The 20,118-nt window shown below is 46.5% G+C and overlaps 1 protein-coding gene and 1 pseudogene across 1 annotated transcript; both read left to right on the top strand.

Annotated features, from left to right (window-relative positions):
* The first annotated feature begins 4,141 nt into the window (after positions 1–4,141).
* On the top strand, positions 4,142–10,396 carry LOC136478422 (uncharacterized). Its single transcript, XM_066476871.1, has 7 exons — positions 4,142–5,436; positions 5,525–5,646; positions 8,074–8,682; positions 8,772–9,063; positions 9,277–9,442; positions 9,687–9,789; positions 9,890–10,396. Exons 1-7 carry the CDS (start codon positions 4,549–4,551, stop codon positions 10,005–10,007), a joined length of 2,298 nt encoding a protein of 765 aa, XP_066332968.1. The 5' UTR covers positions 4,142–4,548; the 3' UTR covers positions 10,008–10,396.
* Positions 10,397–11,141: 745 nt separating this feature from the next.
* Positions 11,142–17,189, top strand: LOC136470756 (nicotinate N-methyltransferase 1-like; annotated as a pseudogene).
* The last annotated feature ends 2,929 nt before the right edge of the window (positions 17,190–20,118 follow it).

The following is a 20,118-nucleotide window of genomic DNA, read 5'->3' as shown; positions in this document are numbered from 1 at the left end:
CGCCTATGAGTTCCTGAGGGCGTGCAAGCAGTACAAGCAGCAGTTGGAGGGTGCTCAAGAATGGATTGAACTGGTGGAGAGACGTGCAGAGCACCCAACACTCCTTCAAGCAGATAAAGGCGAACATATGTAAGTTTGTCTTAGACAAATGCGTGCTTGAAGGGGGCACGTTCTTCAATGAGAACAGCCCGCTAGCGATTTTACCGGAGTACGAGAGGCTGAGGAAATGACCCACGATGATGCGTCCGTAGGATTACTCCTTAGCGCATGTATAACGACTTTAATATATAAATGTAATGAATTAACGATGACAAGAACGACTAAGTGAATGTATATATATGTATATTATCTCATGTGTAATGCATGCATACTTTTTAAGTTTAATGTGTGAAATCTGGATGTGATTTGAATTTGAATTTATATGCCTACTGTATTTTTTTAATTCAGAAAATAATTTACCGAGGCGGGCAAATAATAAAGCCCGCCACGGCTAATGAACATAACCGCGGCGGGCCACAAAAGTGTCCGCCGCGGTAAAATAATTTACCGCGGCGGACGGTGTAACGTGCCCGCCGTGGTAAAAGTATATTTACCGCGGCGGGCACGTTACACCGCCCGCCGCGGGTAAATCGGTTAACCGCGGCGGGCAAAGTCGTCCGCCGCGGTTAAGCCACGATTTACCGTGGCCTCTAGGCCGCGGTGGACGGCTTTGCCCGCCGCGGAAAAACCGAAAACGCCCGTCTCTAGTAAAGTTTGTGTAGTAGTGTCTACTTTTGAAATATGTAGATACAACACTTGTAACATACATCTGAAGATAGATAAAACATTTGAAACAAGCATCTGAAACACTTGTGAAAAACGCTTTAAAAATACAAAAATCATTGAAAACATATGCGATATTCAGATGAAACACTTGCAAACATGCATATAAAACACCTGGAACACTTGAAACATATGCTTGCAACATGCATGTATATGCAACATCCAGATAAAAACACATGCAACGTACTAGAATAGATGAAACATTTGAAGCATACGTGTATAGCCATTACAAACATGTGCAGCATCCTGATCTACTTTTGTAACATCAATATACAACACTTGCAACACACCTCTGAAATATTTAAAACATACTGTTGCAACATGAGCTTTCAGCGTACCATCTACTTGCTGCTTGGATGAATGGAGGCTTGTCGACGCGGAGCTCGATGCTGTGGAGTGGGGGAGGAGATACCAGTAGGCGGGCGGTTGCGCGGCCCCGACAGGCCATTCTCGTGCTACTTGCTACGATCGCCCGCACAGGTGCAGCCGGTGCGCGTGATGGGGCCCGCCCGAGCCGCCGCAAGGCCCCCGCCGCCGCAGACCTCATCCACCTCGTCGAGGATCTCCGGGAGTAGGAGTCCCGCTCCGCACCAAGTTGCAGGAGCACAAGATTCTCAAGGAGACCGTCGCCATCGAGCCGTTCCTCGAGAACGATGTCGCAGCTCCAGGCTGAGAACGTGCGCCTCCACGCTGAGCTCAACGCCGCTAGGACCAGCAGCGGGTAGTTGAGTTGGAGAAAGAGATGGTGGAATCTTTTTTTAAGAAGCCGGGAGTAGGCTTACAATTTGGCTCCGCAGGCCCACGAAGGGAGCGTTCGGAGCATCGGACGCCCTGAGGAGAGCATTACCGATAATAAATATATACCCCGAACTGTATTAGCAGCCATATACCATATAATCTAGTATGAAAACTCCAGCAGCCTGAAACTACTCCTGTAGTGTGATAACTGTTTTTAGTTCAGTTGTGTAAAATATACACACCGGCAGAAAAACAAATACTCGCTAACTCGAAGGATTTTGTCCTAGTATTTAAGAATGTAGTCTATGATCTAAAATTATTTTTAAAATTTAATAAAATACAAATAAGAGTTAATACATATGCAATAACCACAAGTTCATTAACTTTAAGTAGACTTGATTGTTTAACTACTTTTTGGAGTATAATAAATAAATCACTTCATTTTGACATCAGGCAAAGTTGGTTGCCTTCTTATTAACCACAAAAATTATGGTTATACTCCTTTTGGAATGTGAGATTTTTTCTCTTTCTTTGTATCTTTTTTGTTAGGAGTCCTTTTGGAAAGAATTAATTTCATAGAAATCGTGTAGATTTTCACATAAAAAATATAGAAAACATGAAAAAAAAAATCATGCATGCCAAAGAGGACCTAGAAGGAATTGATTCCTATGAATTGCTATGTTTCAAAGGGACCCTAAAACTGCTACACATGTGGACTGGACGGACATTTTTGGAGCTGTATATGAGATGAGATGAGAGAAGAGTAGCAAGAGAAGGTAAAATGAAATGTGGTTGCACCTGATCTGAAATGGGCACTCCAACTCCCTCCAAGGCTCCAACTCCAAAAAGGAGCATGTTTGGTTTTTGATGAGTGTAAGAAAACAACTTTCGATCCTCTTTTCTGTGGCTGCTGATAAGTGGTAACCTCCCCTATTTATTAGTTCTTCCTCCTCGCTTAAGAATTCGGATTCCTATGTGTGGTTTGGTATTAAGCTAACTATTCAAATAGTTGAGATATGTGAACTGAGCTTAGCTCAGCTGGTTAGGTTTCTTGTGGTGGAACCTGTCCATCCGGATTCAAGTCCGACTTGGCACGGGTGTTCATATTTTCCTAAATTTATTCTAGAATTTAACAGCATTGTGATTTCAGCGGTAGGCGATGTTCCTGTCGAGAGCGATGCACCTGTTTACTTGTGTAATTTGCAAAAAAAAAAAAAATAGTTGTGATATTTTCCTTGCCTTGATGTGGCTCCGGCCCTGTCTCACTTAACAACGTACGTCTGTTGAGCTAGGTTAAGCATCTGAAGCATGATTAGCATTAGGCAAAGCTCCATAATTTTCTTTCTTTTCCCAGAAAGAAAAGCTCCAGAATTTTTTGTGCACAAGAGATAGAAAGATGGAGAGAGCAACATAGTGTTACAACGTAGATGGTTATTCTGCCTAAGTAAGATCCCTTTTGGTAGGGTCTGAACTTCTCCAAAACAAAGAAGTCAGAACTACGTTTCGGTTGCTTCAGCTTCTAGCCTCAAAACTAATTTGACTTCGCTATTTTTTATTTGGTTTTGGTTTTAAAAGTCATTGGTAGAGCTTATAAGCCAACGAAGAAGCACTTGTAAAAGCTTTGCCAAAGAGATGTACTAGTGGATTTTAAGAATCTGACAGAAAAGTCTCAGAATCTCGTAATCCAATCCAAACAAGCAAATTCTAAAGGTATTCTAACACATAAAATTTCAAAAATTATAAAATACAACATAACCTAGATAGATAATGAGCTTGTTCGGCTGGCTGATCAGCCGGCTTATTTTCCAATATAAATAATAAATAATCCAATTCAGCCAAACACTTTCAATATAAAATACTTGGATTCTAAAAATCATTATTGCACTCAGAGAGGTCGAGACTCATCTGTTGCGGGCTACTACTACCAGGAGATTGTCCGGAAGAAACAGACAATTCCACGTGTCATAGTGGGCCCCACCATGACGTGACGCCGTGACGGAAACTCCATCCACTTCCGTTCCGCTCGCTCCGTTTCTCCCCAAATCCGTTGGCTCTCCACTAGCGGCGCAACCCCATTTCATACGCGTGCTAAACATCACAGGGGCAATATTTTGTCAAACAAAATTTCGCTAAATTTTCTCCAAAATTCAAACTATCTATAATAGATACCGTAGATACGTGTATGTAATACGCGTGGGTGAAGGAGATACGCGCCTGAGCCTCTCCTCTCGCGGCCCATAACAGGGGCTTGTTTAGTTTTTCGCCTAAAGTTTATTACCAGACGTTTGACATATGTATAGAGTATTAAATATAGACTAAAAAAATAATTAATTATACAAATTGTGACTAATTTATGAGATGAATTTTTAAGCCTAATTAGTTTATGATTTGACAATATAGTGCTATCATAAACATGTGCTAATGACGAATTAATTAGGCTTAATAAATTTGTTTCACAGATTATCGAAAATTTCTATAATTTATTTTTTTATTATTATTCAAACATTCACGTGACACTCCGATATTATACCTGATATGACGTCCATTGACTTTAATTCCTAGATTTAAACATCATCTTAATTTGCAACAACCCAAAAAGAAATTAAATTAAAATTAAAATAAATTGCGGCATTTTCTTCTTCTTCGTCTTCCTTCCACCTTGCTCCTCAATCTCTCTCTCTCTCCTTTCCTCCGTGAGTTGCGTCTCCACCTCTCCTCCCCCTTCCTTCCGTCCTCGTCTTCCCTATCCAATCCAACCCCTTCCCCCCCGGTCCCCGAGGCTGGCTGTGGCTGCTGCTCCGGCTCTGGCTCGCAATCCAACCTCCAATCGCTCGCGAATGCCGCCTCCTCGCCGCGGCCCCAACCCCGCTCTAATCCCCACCCCGTCGCCTCCGCATTAGCCATTTCCCGACCAATCCCTGCTCCTCGCGTTAGGGTTAGGGCACCGCATCTATCTATCTATCTATCTATTGCGACAGACAGGACGACATGGACGAGTACCACCACCGTCACCGCATGGGCGCCGCCGCCGACTTCCGCCGCGACCTCGAGGACCTCGTCTGCGACCACCTGGGCGGCTGCTTCTCCCCGCCCCCTTCATCCTCCTCCTCATGCTCCGCCGCGGCGGGGGGAGGCGCCGCGGACCATGAGCCCGACGGCGAGGCCGAGTCGTCGGCGGCGCGCAGGCGGAGGCGGGAGTCGCGCCTCCTCAGCCGCTGGGTCGCGCGCCAGGCCGAGGAGGTGCTCTCCTCCATGGAGCGCGAGGTCGAGCGCCGCAACCGCGAGGCCGAGCTCCTCGCGCTCGCGCGCCTCCACCCGGTCTCCACCCTCGACCCATCCTCCTTCCTCCTCTCCTCGCCCGCCGCGCCGCCGCCGCCGCGCCCGCAGGCGACCTCCCCCGCCGCGCCCTCCTCGCTCCTGCAGATGTGGCGCGAGCTCGAGCACCGCCGCGCCGACGCCGCCCACGCCCACCCCTTCGACCGCGAGCACTCCCCGCACAACGCCGACCGTGACCGCGAGCGCGTGCGCCAGATCGCGCGACGCCTCACGGACACCGCCGACGGTCAGACCGCCGCCGCCACCGCCGCCGCCACCGGGGAGTGGCTCGGCGAGACGGAGAGGCAGAGGGTCAGGCTCGTCAGGGAGTGGGTGCAGATGGCCAGCCAGCCGCGCGACTCCCGTGGGGGCGCGCGCAGGGACGAGCCTGCTGCCAGCGCCGACAGGGACAGGCTAGGGGAGCCTCCCCGGCTACGAGGCCGGCAGGCGCGATTGGATGTCATCAGCCTGATGGCCAGGGAGCGTCAGCGCGAGCTGCAGGGAATATCAGGGTACCATGTCGTGTCGGAGTTTCCTCGCCGCAGCCGCAACCGCATCCAGGTGGGAACCTCGTGGCATTGCATTGCACGAACCACTTACTTGTGATGCCATGCGTGCCGGTTTGTGAAATCTGTGGCTTTCATCACAGGGACTGCTTAGGGGGAGGTTCTTGAGGAATGGGGCGCTTCCAGTTGAAGAGGAGCGACCACCATCTGTGGCAGCGAGGGAGCTCGGGCAGCTGAGGCAGAGCCATCGTATGCCCGCCTTGAGGTTAGCATCCCTTTCGATTATACAATACAACTCTCTATGGTAATAGGACCTATATATTTTGATGATTCTATAATCTACTATGTCATTACAAGTATGTGCCTCCATGCACTTTCAGTGCTAATGGAACACTTGGCTGGATAGTTCAATCACATCATTTCCACCCCTTCTGTACCATAGAATGTTGGAGAGAAATCTCTGCATTATTTATGTTACTTTGATAATTCTGATGTATGAGGTTTGGAAGTGAGAATGATTGCTGTTTCCCACTCCCTTCCCTTATTATAGTATGGCCTAGGACCCAGTTGTACAGCTTCATTTGTGTTTGTGGTCCCTTGATATCCTGGGGGTGTCTCTAGACAACACATTCCTTAGTCCACTAGCACATTCCTCGTTTGCCTTGTTTTCCTTATCTTCAGCGGCAAAAGTGTTTTACCAGGGTAAAAACACAGCGTCTTGTTTGATTTTCTGAGCCTCATTAACTCATGCTTTATCCCATGTCTCTCAAGGATCTTTAGTATCATAACTGCTGTACTGTTGCTGCTCCTAGAAGCAATTCTTTGATGGTAATACACCATATTTGTGCTACAAGTCTAGAAAGTAAGGATCAGGAATTGTTTGTTTCATTGTTTGTTGGTAAAAAGATAAGTCTGAAATTAGGGGAATACACTTGCAAGCCAACTGAGAGTATTGTTTTACAGTAATCTGTCCGTGGCATTGCCAAATACTACAGTGTGGGCATGGTAAAATAGATTGGCGATGCCTTTTTTTTTTTGTTGGACAGGCATTGCCTAGACATTGAAACCATTACAAATACCTACGGTGTTTAACTGTGTCCAAGTTTATCAAGTTATTCCATCATGCAATCTGTGCATAGTTTCTTAGTGGCGCCAATGCCACTAAAATTACTTCTAAAATGAACCAGAAACCTTTTAGTACGGTTGTTGTGTTATTAGTTCTCTAAAGCAAAACCGTAGGCTAGGTTTCAGGTGCCACTGTTGCTAATTATACTGGTCCTTCTGATGGCAGGCCATTCTTGTTCTATACGTTATAGACTATTCACCAACCAAATAGGCTTTAAATGCTACTGCAAACTGTATTGATGATATTGACTAGCATACTCCGGAACCTTTTGTCCCTGAGTCCAGCCTTTGCATGTCTTAGTGTAGTTTGATGGTGATACCAACTATCTTGTACTTACTACACCCATTCGTCAAGCACTCAAGCTATATCTCTTGTGCTGTTTTAGTTACCCTAGTTTGCTGCTGAAGAGAATCCTCTTCCTCTTATTCAGAGTACCGATAGCATTAAATGATGATATGGGTCTCTCTTTTAAAAGTGGAGCTATTGATCATTTTCATGCAATATGTTTTTGATGTATAAGTGATTGACTCATGAAAATAAGGGATAACATATCTTTTATTGCTACGAGTCCCAGTTCTGATGCATCGGTTCCATGTATTTTGTTCTGTTCTTCCAGTTCCTTCATTGCCAATGTTATTCCTTATACCTTGCTGCATCTAAAGTTCTACAACAAGTGTCATTGCTTTAATTTTTATGGCATCCAAGAAATAGTATATTTATACAGTATCTCTTGATTACTTGACATGTCCTTGTTGCTGATCCTTGATACAAAGATATATAGAATTGGTCAAAGTTAGAAATGATTGACTGCTGCACCCCACTGGTGAACTTTTTCTGTGACTGGAGGGATTATATATATATATATATATATATATTTTTTTTTTAAAAGCAATACATAAATATTATTTGTTCCAGAGCAGTTAAAAGAAGAGAAAGGGTATCAGGGACAGAGATTACTATCGGTGTTTATGTTCTTGTGACTTCTACTATCTATTTCGCAATACTAGAGGACTAATATAATTATATGATATGGGTCTTGTTGTACTGCTGGCAGGCTTGATAAGTGTACATGCTAGGGGAGAGATTATGGACTGACATGCAAATGCCAAACTGAGAGCTCAAAGTCTCTGTAGTATATAGTTTATTTTTAAGTTAAATATAAAAATGATTTTAGTAACTTTAAAATGTAAATGTCAAGATGTTTTTGCTATAATTAACGATATATTGGCCAACATGGTAGTTTCTACACATTATCAACGTGCATCTTGAGTGCTCGAAAACCTGAATCCAAATAACATGAAAGAGAGGCAGTACTTTCTGCCCCCACTGTGTTTCAGAGTTTATTTTACGTGTGGTGTCAAGGTTCACATGAGCTGATACCAGAAAAAACTCAATGGGTGTTTGCCTGTTAAGATTGCTCACAACAGTGCAATTTACATCTCTCGATGCTTGTGGTCTATGCCAAGTCCTTATCAATTAGAGCTCTTGTTATGTGATACTGTATGTAAGTTTATTTCCCTGACACTGTTCCAATTAATAAAAGATAATTTATTGTACCTTTTTCAGATCAGAGAGTGTTGCAAGTAGTCAAGGTGTTAGCCAATCTGATGCTTCTGTGGCTGAGAGTGTTAGATTACTAGGTAATGATGAATCTCAGCAAGGGGCTGATGTGGCCTTTACTGATAGTGAGGATACCGGCCAAACGTTGCTGGAGAATGTGGATTTACAAGAAATGGGTGCAGATCGTGCCGAGGCACACTCACCAAGTATACCTTTGGATGTCATGGCTGTGATGCAAGAGTCTCTAACTCAAGGTGATAACATGCGGCAAGATGAGACAGAAGATGACACGGGATTCTGGCAGTCATCTTTGGATGGCAGGCTTGATAGGTGGCCCAGTGAGATTGATGAAGGTGCTGGTGACAGAACTTGGGAAGATAATGCAGAAGACTTACACAGTGAAACTGTGGAGGATGATGAGAGGGAGCATGGTCATCTACAAGAAGAGCATGATGGATGGCATGATGACGAGTCTCATGGTACCATGGAGAACTGGCAAGATGATTACCAAGATTCCGCACTTGATACAGGCCCCATTCCTAGGACCGAAAATAGGTTTATCCCACCTGACGATGACAATGTGTACAGCATTGAACTTAGAGAATTACTTAGCAGGTATTTTCTACCTTCAGTGGGTATTTCTCTAAATGTCTTTATTTTCCATCTATTTTATTCTCAAGGTATTTCATGTTTTGAATTGCCAGGCGAAGTGTGTCCAATCTTCTTAGTAATGGTTTTGGTGAAAGTTTGGAGCGATTAATAAGGTCATATGTTCAACGGCGTGGTCATGGTCCCCTCAACTGGAATCTTGATGCAGCCATGCCCGCTTCAAATGCACCAAATGCAAATCAGGAACAAGAAAGGAACCCTGAAACTCGGCAATTCCAGGCTCCTGTCAATAGACCTGCCCTTGTTATCCCTCCTCCACCTTTGCCACCGCGGCAACCATTATGGCACAGAGAACTGCGTCATAACAACTGGAGCAGCAGACACAGGGTACATGCAGATCCTGTGTGTTATCTTCTCATTCAATGATGGAGCTTTTGTATAGAAAGGGGAAAAAACTTTTCTACTAGTGTGCTGAGTCAAAAAATTAAAAATGGGATCATATTTGCGGTCATGCCATGGATTTAAATTTGCTTGAATATCTTGTCTTATTTATGTTAAAAAAATACATCTGAGGATTCATTAGGTTTTGTATTCTTGCAGGAATGGGATGCTATTAATGATTTAAGAGCTGATATGGGTAGACTTCAGCAAGGGATGAGCAGCATGCAGAGGATGCTGGAAGCGTGCATGGACATGCAGCTGGAGTTGCAGCGTTCTGTGAGACAAGAAGTGTCAGCTGCCTTGAATCGATTTGCAGGACCTGAAGGTTGGCCATTTCTTTTTCTTATAACATCATGATTGCAGTACTGTTTCTATATCTAATATGAACAATGGTTTGCACCAAACCTGAAACTTCTTTTCATTATTTGCTTAGCAAGTTTTTATTTATTTCCTAGTGACTGTTACCATCAATTGAGGTCTGCTTGTTTTCTGTACCCCTTTTTTTTCAGGTTTCCATTCATTGTGCAAGTATGCTTGGTCTTATTGAACTGGTTGCTTGTGTTTGGCAGGATTCTCGATGGATCTGTCTGAAGATGGATCAAAATGGAATCAAGTGAGGAAAGGAACCTGCTGTGTATGCTGTGATACGCAAATCGATTCTCTACTGTACAGGTGGGTACTCCGCATCGCATTTCATGTTCCTTGTACACAAGATGGTGTATGTGTGATGTGTGATTTGTAATGCTTTAAACCTTTCGGGTGACGATGGCAGGTGTGGGCACATGTGTACTTGCTCGAAATGTGCAAATGAGCTGGTGCGCAGCGGTGGCAAGTGCCCGCTCTGCCGGGCTCCCATCGTGGAGGTGGTCCGCGCATACTCGGTAATGTAAAGTGGTGGAAGATACAGTCAGTAGGAAAGGGAATAAGTTAACGGCAAGCGAAGTTTTGCTGCAAGTGAAGAAAAGCTTGTTCAGGAAAAAGGGACCCAACCAAAAAAAAAAAAAGCTCTCTCGTTTTGCTCCTTTTGTTCTTCGTTTCTTCTTCTTTGTGTATCTATAGGGGAGGCTACTTACGTTGCCTGCATATTCGTTGCCTTGCTGCTTGCGGCGCTGAGACGCAAGCGGCAAAGGGCGTGCCATTGATTTTTGGAAGAGCTTGCGTTGGGAAAGGAAGGTGTCTCCAGTGCAAGCTGTTTCACTGTATATTTATTATACACTGACTGGTCCTCAACCGAAGCAGACACCAGGAATGCATTGATATATACCAGGTTCCCTGACTACTCTCTAGCCCTTATCTTCCCGTGAGCATGGACTCCTTATTTTCCCGTGAGCATGGACCTGTGATGTGGCTATTGTTTGGTGCGGTATGCTGCTGGTTACATCTGCATCAGTCCGTGGTGTGGTGGGTGTGTAGCTTTCAGCTCCCTTTGCCATTGGTTGAGTCGCCTTTTCTATTGTACCTGCTACACTCTCTTTCAATTGCTGGTGTACGCTACACAGAGAAAGTACATACATATGAAAATTGATGAGCTTGCGCAGGAAAAAAAATATGAAAACTGATGAAATACAGTGTTATGCTGTGCTGTGCATACGTCTTTCGCACCCAGCATGGCCTGCAAGATGAGGCGCGAGGCGTTTGCTGGGCCTGCAATTGCAACCACGTTGGGGCTGGGCTGGGTCTTCACTCTTCAATTGCAACCGGAAACCGTGGTTGGGTTTTTTTTTTTTTTTTTTTGCTCGCAGTAGTGGTCGGCTTATAAGCCACGTACTTTTTCAGCCAACGAAAATAATTTTTTTTACAACAAATCAGCCAACTTATAACTTATTAGTACGTGTCGTCAGTCGAAACAAATTGCCAAGCGAACAGGGCATGTGTCGTCAGTCGAAACAAATTTCCAGTGTCTCTCACCTGTCCATTCTGCGTCCCCGTTCCTCAAAAATCAAAATCCAGTGTCGTGATTGGGATTCGGGCTCGTGATTTTCGGCGCGGGGGCCGACGGGGTCATGTGAATTTTGATCCGGTCGTTGCAACTTGCCGTCTCCGGATCCTCGGGCCCCACCCACATAGGGGTTCCGTTCGCCGCCGCGAGGGACGACATGTCCCCGGCGGAGGCCCGGCTGGCGATGATGGAGCTGGCGAACATGGTGTCGGTGCCCATGGCGCTGATGGCCGTGATCCGCCTGGGCGTCCCCGACGCGATATGGGCGGGCGGCGCCAATGCGCCGATGTCGGCGGCCGAGTTCCTCCCGGCTGACCACCCGCGGCGTCTTCTCCGAGTCCACGTCCACGTCGGAGGACCGGACGACGACGACGCGGCGGTTCGCGCTCACCGCGGTGGGCCGCACGCTGGTGCCCGAGGGCGCCTCGGGTGCGTCGTACGCCGAGTACGTGCTGCAGCACCACCAGGACGCGCTGGTGGCGGCGTGGCCGCGGCTGCACGAGGCCGTGCTGGACCCGCACGGGCCCGAGCCGTTCGCGCGCGCCAACGCCGGCGTCCCCGCCTATGCCTACTACGGCAAGGACCGGGAAGCTAACCAGGTGATGCTCCGCGGCATGACGGGGTCTCCGAGGCTTTTTTTTTTTTCTCGAACGTGCCATAGCCACGCTTTTCGTTAGGCAGAAGTAGACTTTTACAAATTAAATCTGTAACGGTAATTTTTGATTACCGAGCCAAAGACGGATAGAGATCACACAGTTGTGATTTACAGGAGAAAAAAAAAACTTAACGACCAAGTGAAAGATAAAGCCCCCTGGAGACCCTGAGCTCAGCGGCTAAACGTGTAAAGAGCGTCGTCCTCAGAGCCAGTGAGGTTCAGCTCCATGGCAACCTCTCCGAGCCCTTCATGGACGCCCTCCTCGACGGCTATGACGCCGACGGCAGGTTCCGCTGCGTCGCCAAGCTCATCGACGTCGGGAGAAGCTCCGGCGCCTGCCTCGAGATGATCATGCGCAGGGTCTCCACCATCAAGGAGGGCATGGGCGGACCCAGGACTAAGGCAACTTGGACCATGGCCCTAGTCGTGGCCCAAGTAACAAAGAAGCAGTTCTTCAGGTTTTTTGGCCCATGAGACACCAGTCCAACAAAGGAGTTCAACCGAACGGCGAAGGCAGGGGCAGCGCTCGCGCGAGCGCGTTGGAGTCGCACCGCCTCGCTCGTTTGGACTGGACATTGGAGTCGCGCCGCACACCGCTCTGCGCTCCGCTTTCGCTCGTCGCCGGTCGTCCCCTCCGCCCGTCACCGGTCTCCCCCTCCGGGCTCCGGCCTCCATCGCTCTGCGCTCCCCCTTCGCTCGGCCTCGGCGGCTTGGCCCTCGCCCCTTGCCCCTCGACAGGTCGCTGGCAGGCCCGCCGACTGCTGCCCAGCCCTAGCGCCCCACTCGGCTGCCCGCTCAGCTGTCAGGCGGCCAGGGGCCGCTGCCCGCTGGCCAGCCAAGCAGGAGCAGGGAGCAGGCATCCAGGCGAACAGAACAAGAACAGGGAGCAGCAGCAGCCCTTGTTTGTTTAGTTGATTTTGATTGGATCTAGAATTGGAAGGTGTCACTCTTGATTTTCTCTGCTAATTTTTATTCCAAGTTCCGAATTTCAACCCTTTGCAAACTGTAATTTTTGCATTTACATTCTTACGTCCTTTTCAAGAATTATAGACCCAAAAGAACAGGTTACCTACACTACCTAGTAGCAATACTTCTAGTATGTTGCATGCAAGATACAAATACATAACTTTAAAGAGAAATTTTAAAGTGCTTGGAGATAATAATAGTTGTCCATTCAGATAGATCTAATGGTTTAAAATTAGGAGAAATCAATTCAAAAGAACTTAAGTCGTAGACCGGAACCTAAAATTAGTAGGCCAGGAACCAGCGTTAAGTTAAATTCGTTGGATACAATAGTAATTCATGGGTGCGAGGCTTTTCTGTCATGGCGGCCGGCGAACCAACGTCACCTGTGATGCCTAATCCACCCCTACCGGTGCTCACCCGTCCATCTTCTGCGGTTCTACCGCATGCGACAAGAGCACGAGCCACGAAGCCAACGTAGCGGGCCAAATGGCGGCTACATTTTGCCCTGGGAGGCGGCGAAGCAGGAGGCGTGGAGTATGGGCAGGAGGATAGGTGGGCGCGCCTGACGCCGAAGCTCGGATCTGCTCCCGGTGGTGGCGAGGCGTGTGAGGCGCCCGACGAGGAGCGGTGGCTGGCGCAGAAGGACGTGGTGTCATGCCACGGTCGTGCGTCGGCGAGGCCGTTCACCTATAAGGAAAGTGTGTCGAGGTTGACGAGATCCTGAGCTCTGTTGAATTTCTCCGGAGGCTGCATACGCAGCGAGCGTTGGCGCAGGAGCGGCAGTGGCGGGCGGACGGTCGGCAGCGTAGCACGGCGGGTGGCACTGCGAGGCACGCGCGGACGATATACGGCTGGCGTGGTGATGCCGGTGAGGGTGGAATTGAATCTGTGACATCGTCGTGAATCTGCTTCACCAAGGATGAGGCTACCTTCAGCCGCCTCACACGCTCGTCATGCTCCAGATGACGTTGAGGACCAGGAAGCCGGCGATGGCGATGCGCGCCCGCACCCGTACTATGAGCCCACGTGGGCAGTGGTGACCCAGCCACCCAGGGAGGCGGTGGCAGCCACCAGGTGCAGGTGGGGGCCACGATACAGGGAGACGGAAAGAACCGCGACACTTTGAGACTAAAGTACTAAATCACCCTTAATGATAATTAATTATTATTTTTCATAATCAACAGCTGGCAATTTTTGTTTAGGGAGGAACCCCAAGCACAGTAACAAGTCTCAACTTTAAATAAGTTTAATATTTTGCTTGCCCCTTTTGGCCTTTTCTTATTAATAACATTTTCATGTTCTTCAAGTTAGGAGTTGTTACCGAGGACATGGCAGTGGACAATGGGCCATATAGAGTTTTGGCCTAGTCTTGGGCAAATCCTAGGTCCGTCACTGAAGGAGGGGATCAACTTCGACCTCCCTGACGTCGTCGCCGACGCGCCGCCCATCGCCGGTACGTACGACGCTACAGTCAGTCAGTTAGATGCAAATGCAATGCATCATCATTCATTCAACAATGCAAGGATTATTCGTCTGATCCGATCCGTCCGGGATTATTAGTTGCATTGCCTCGGGATTATTAGTTTGCCGTCCACATACATAGTCACGTACAAATGCAAATGGGATGCATCATTCAGGCCTTTTCGATGCACATGTATTCATCTCAATCCACGCATGTGTATATGTTGAGGCCTTGTTTGAATACGCATGTATTCGTCTCAATCCACATATGTTGAAGTGGATTGGAGTGAAATTAAACTAAATTACATTTCATTCCACTCCAATACATGTGGATTGAGGTGGACACACATGCATTCAAACAAGACTTGAAGTGGATTGGAGTAAAATTAAACTAAGTTCTATTCTAATCCACTTCAACCCATGTGGACTAGAGTGGATACATATATATCCAAACAAGGCCTCAACAAGTTTTATTATCATCGATTGTTCAACAGGCTAAGGTTAGTTCAGTTCCTTGGTTGACTCTGCACGGATCTCTACGCGCCTACAAAATACTGTAGTGTATGCACTTCCCTCAGCAAAAAAAAAGGCATCTACTCACCCCGTTTTAAAATAACTAAAAATTAATCTCGCTTTATAGCATCTGTATCTACTAATATGACGCATACTATATCAGAAATATTGCTAGTAGTGCCTTTTGTATGTATAATCCATTGATTAATAAAACTAAAAAATAACTTGTTGAGAAGCAATATGGAACACGGAGGAAATAGACGTGTATGGTGGCATCTCTCTGATCTTAATTCTTCCAGCATCATAGTCAACAGCTAGCGATAAAACACTGCCGTATCATACGGGATATGGTAGGTGCGCGAGGATTTCAGCGAAAGCTAGTGATCAGATCCCTCGCCGCACGTACCGCGCATCACAAAGATACGGCGCCCTGTTCGTTTGGGCTTGTTCGGCTGATAAATCATGACTGAAAGTACTGTTGGCTGATTTGATGTAAGAGAAAAATAATGTTCGTTGGCTGAAAAAGTACGGCTTATAAACCAAATAAGCCCAAACGAACAGAGCGATGATGACTCTGCAGTAAGTACCGTGTGGCTGTCGATTGTGATCGAAATGGTCACAGCATTTTAAATTTTACGCAAACATACATACATGGGGATTTGTTTTTCACATCATTAAGAGAAAGGAGGGCAAAATTGCATGGAGCAAACACCCATCGATCTGCGTCTGCTAAGGACGGGTGGGTTTGTGTTTAATTTATAGAACAAGTCGCCCTGTCAGAATAAGCCTTTTGAATCTAGTTTAGCACTTTAATTAGCGCACACGCCTAGCGCTGATGTCCGAGCCGAGCATCTCCAGCAAAATGTTTGTTACTATTTAAGATGCTTCCAAGAATTGTTATTGCGCCCCAAGTTGGTTTCGATTTTTGAAACAATTGCGGCGCTGATGGTGTGCCACGCCACGGGCCTGTAGCAGGTCCGACAAGTGCCTAGCCTAGCTAGAGAGGCCACCGTGATCTACAGACAGCTGTCAGCCAGGTGCGTGCCACACACGCCTTTGCCTTTGAATGAAAACATACAGTACAATTCATCGTTTGGCTTGGCTATACCAGTACCATGGACCATGACCCACTCCTGTTGTTTTCAGCAATGCCATACGTGTGAATCACAACTTATGATATGCGTGGCTAAACTAGTATGCTTAATTTTTTTTTAAAAAAAAAACTCAGACACAAGGCATCCGGAACCATCCTTGTCTACTCTGCAACTGAATCACAACTCAATCAGACGTTTTAGTTTTTCTAGATACATTGACTATGTATCTAGAGATAGTGTATATCTAATTATACAGTAAAATCTATTCGGTCCGTTCGACGGCAACTGCTATTGCTGTACTTTTTACTGTTTATACAGTAGTTTGAGTCATACATTCAAAGAAGAAGCAGCGGGCTGCGGCTGTCAAAACTGGCTTCCGAATAGAAGGACTAATAAACAATCCTGATGGATGGAAATGCTTGCAGACAGTTGGCTCCGTTCAGCTTGCTGAATCTTGGTTGAAACTGGCTGAAAAACACTGTTCTTTCGTTACAGGTGTGAGGCATGTTGGCGGAGATATGTTCAAGTCCATCCCCTCTGGTGATGCCATCTTCATGAAGGTACGGTACCCAGTACTGCCCCTCGATCGCCTCCAGTGCAAACACCACTACTTCAGTTCCTTCTTCAGAGTCCAGACTCAGGAGCCTCCTTCCCAAAACCAAAACGTCGGATCATGCAGTGGGTTCTGACGACGTGGACCAACGACGACTGCACGACCATCCTCGCGCTGCCGGACGGCGGCAAGCTGGTGGCCTGCGAGCCGGTGGTGCCGGAGCAGACGGACACCAGCACCAGGACGAGGGCGCTGCTGGAGAACATCTTCGTCATGACCACCTACCGGACGCAGGGGAGGGAGCGCTCTGAGGAGGAGTTCCGCCACCTCGGAGTCACCGCCTTCCGCGCCATCTACCTCAACCCCTTGGATGCCGTCCTCGAATACACCAAGTGATCTCAATCAAACCAAACATCATCCACCATCAATCATGTTTTCTCTAGCGATATACAGTTGATGAGATGAATAGTAGCATAATAACGAACAGATAAAATAATGTCAGGCAAAGTTGAGATTCACGTTGGAACTGCGCGCTGTACTGTACTGTGGTTAGCTTCGGAAACCAGAATCTCTCTTCCAAGCGTTCCAACAGCTTCTGGTGACAACCATAATATCCAGCTCTTTCAAGCATTCTATTCTAAAAGATTTTGACAACAAAATTCAGTTCAGCTATTTGCAACTGCGAATTCGACTCCATTTCAGCAGTGATTAGTCACGCAACTGGTAAGGATCCGGAGTGGCGTCACAAGTACATACATTCATCAACCCGTCAATCCAAATAAATATTCATCAATCACAACAATTATTTCTTAGTTACGGTATGTTCGGATATAGAGCAGTGATCTCCATTTTAAGCACCTGCTGACACGAGCAGGATTTTCGATACATGAATTATTTCTCTTTCTTATCTTCTGCCGCAGCACCATGTGGATTGGATAGGGGTTTTGATTCACTCGCACCCTGTAAAGGCGGAGTACATTAAGCAATTGGGAGATGCACTGTAGCATGAGCATATAAGGGCACAAAAAGTAGGATGAACATGTAGGCGTACCTCATCGTTCTTCTGAGCTGCAGGCTTGTAAGGACAAGCAGGTGGGACTCTTTCAGGTCTCCGGTACTCCCATCCAAATAGCCGATACACCTTGCTCTGGAAACCGTCCAAGATACAAATCAAATTCCATAATGTAAGCAACAGAATTTTATTAGAAACTAGAAATGAAACAGAGATCCTCTTCATTCATGTGACCAAATGCACATGTAAACCTACAAGGCTAGTGCAGTCAGAGAGCGCATCACTATCATTTTTGGTTCACAGATCAGATGTATGGTTCTGACAGAATTATTCTTAAGCAACTGACCATATAATATAATCCTAGAAAACCTAACAAAACCGTCAATGAAAATAAACCAGCTTCGGCCCCTACATGGCTCTTCCAAATCACATACACGAATCTTTGTAATTGACAGGTAGATCCTCCCTAGAGGATCAATGATTTATTGTTCCAGCTAATCCCATAAGGCCTAGACAAACTTAGGCATGAGTACATGGCTAGACCCAGCCGACGTCACTGAACCACTATTGTTGTAAAAGGTGCATATTACTCCCGAAAAAAAGAAAATCAACAATCCAATATCTTCCATGCTGCCTGTCTAAATTGAAATTATGGTTTCCTTTATTCATTGCAGTCAGGACTCAGGAATTGGTTTATTCTCAAATCTTGCATCTGTAGTATTACCACTAATCAAAAGGAGGTATGTTGTATAGTTATTCACATGCATATAGAAGCTGAATTTACTGCACAAGAAGCTGATATCTAGAATCAACAATCTATAGGACAGGAAGCTGCTGGGCACAAGAATTCATAATAATCCAAAATGCATATTGCTTATTAATTTACTGCATGATGTTATTGCTATGCGAATCTGATGAGGAAATCTGGGTGGGTATGAACTGCTGCTAAGGAAACGTGATCATAAAATCCAAACCAAATCATCATAGAAAAGAAAACCAGCTCTGGCCGTAGCTGGCTCATACCAACCACAATCGATAATCGGCATCAAGGTCTGTCTACTCTTCTCTATAGGAACGGTGGGCTCTGGTTCCTTGCTCCAACGAATCCACGAGCCCAAGACAAAACCACCAGGGCAGCAGACTAGACAAAAAAGCTCGAAAATCCCCCGCCACCGCTGAATCGATAGAACCCCTAACCACCACGGGCGATGCCTGGTTGGATCTTACAGGAACCAGAGAGAGAGAGAGAAAGAAAGATCCGTACGATGATGAGGTCGATGAGGTAAGGGAGGGCGTTGACCACCGGGATCAGGAAGAGCGGCAGCAGGCACGCGACGCATACCTGGCCAAGCACATCCACCACGACGTTAGTATAGCACCGGGATCTGCAGGGAGGGGAGGGGAGGGGAGGGGAGGGGAGAGGGAGAACTGAGCGCCTCACCATATCGTCGGATCGGATCGGAAGCTGGAGGATGGATCGGCCTCCTTGTCTTTGACCCCGTTGCTTGCACCGATTCGTCTCCTAGCTCCTCCTCGTCGTAGTCGTCGGGGCGCGGTGGTCGCCGATCCGGAGCTCGTGCGGTGCGATGAGAATGCGATTGGGGACAAAGACTGGAGAGGAGGGACAAAGGAGACTACAGACCACGGAATGCAAGGCACGGCCCAGTTAGACTGAGGTCATTGAGGCCCGGGAAAGGCCTTTTGGGCTTCTTTCTTCTCTCGTCTGAGTATGGTGGGTCTCCTCTCTCTCAAGTGAGAGAGAGAGAGAGAAACTTGGGATCTTCGTGGGGAACAAATTTCTGCTCTTGTTCTTCGAGCAGGAATACTTCGCGGGACGTGGGGGAAGATGACCCAGCACTCATCACGAACATTGCAAAGCCAGATGAGCTAGGACAGTTCAAACCAATCAGTTTGTGCAATGTGATTTACAGGACAGGGCCGCAGGATTGCATCGAAGGTCTCGAGCTCGTGGCAAATAGGCTCAAAGGCGTTTTGCGTGCAATAATCTTTGAAGAACAGTTGGCCTTTGTTCTTGGTCGGCTAATCATGGATGACATTATTACGATGTGTGAGTGTATATTTTGTTTTATGAAACAGAAGAGAGGCAGGAATGCTCTCAAGCTATACACAACTAAGGCATTCGACCGGGTAGAATGCAACGAGCAATTATGAAGAAAACGGGTTTCCACATATTTCGATTAATCAGCCTGTTCGTTTGGTCGTATTCGGCTTATAAGCCATGGCTTATCAGCCAACGAACAGTATTTTTCTCTCACATCAAATTAGCCAATAGTACTTTCAGCCATGACTTATAAGCCAAATAAGCCCAAACGAACAGGACGAATATGATTATGCGGCTAGTAACGTCGGCGACATTTTTAGTTTTATGGAGCGGAGCATCATTTGAAACCATTAATGTGCTACTTCCTCCATTCTAAATTATAAATAAGATGTTTTTTTTAATCTTACTATCGCCCTATTCGCTGGTTGGTTTCTGGGCTGGCTGATGCTGGTTTGTTGTGAGAGAAAAACACCGTTGGCTGGCTGGTCTGGGCTGGTTGAAACCAACGAGTGAACGGGGTGTATATATTTAGACATAGTGTGTATTTAAATATATAGTAAAATTTTTGTATCTATAAGAAAACTAAAATGATTTAAAATTTAGAATGGAGTAAGTAATGCTTAAGCTTCCTCGCAAAAAAAAGTAATGCTTAAGCTAGAATAGCGTGTGCCTAAGTGTGAGATTCACTCCAGAGTTCGGACTAGCCCTCTCGTGTGTGTAATTAACCAAAGGACAAGTCGATAACA

Source organism: Miscanthus floridulus, chromosome 8 (assembly GCF_019320115.1).
Source record: "Miscanthus floridulus cultivar M001 chromosome 8, ASM1932011v1, whole genome shotgun sequence".
NCBI lineage: Eukaryota > Viridiplantae > Streptophyta > Magnoliopsida > Poales > Poaceae > Miscanthus > Miscanthus floridulus.
The sequence above is the reverse complement of the archived record's forward strand: the minus strand, read 5'-3'. Positions and strand labels throughout refer to the sequence as shown.

What these genes read in the sequence shown, in the direction of transcription:
- LOC136478422 (XM_066476871.1), top strand. Translation starts at nt 4,549, where the DNA reads ATGGACGAGTACCACCACCGTCACCGCATGGGCGCCGCCGCCGACTTC. An exon ending in GCAGCCGCAACCGCATCCAG is followed by an intron (nt 5,437 to 5,524) that starts GTGGGAACCTCG and finishes CTTTCATCACAG; the next exon opens with GGACTGCTTAGGGGGAGGTT. An exon ending in CATCGTATGCCCGCCTTGAG is followed by an intron (nt 5,647 to 8,073) that starts GTTAGCATCCCT and finishes TACCTTTTTCAG; the next exon opens with ATCAGAGAGTGTTGCAAGTA.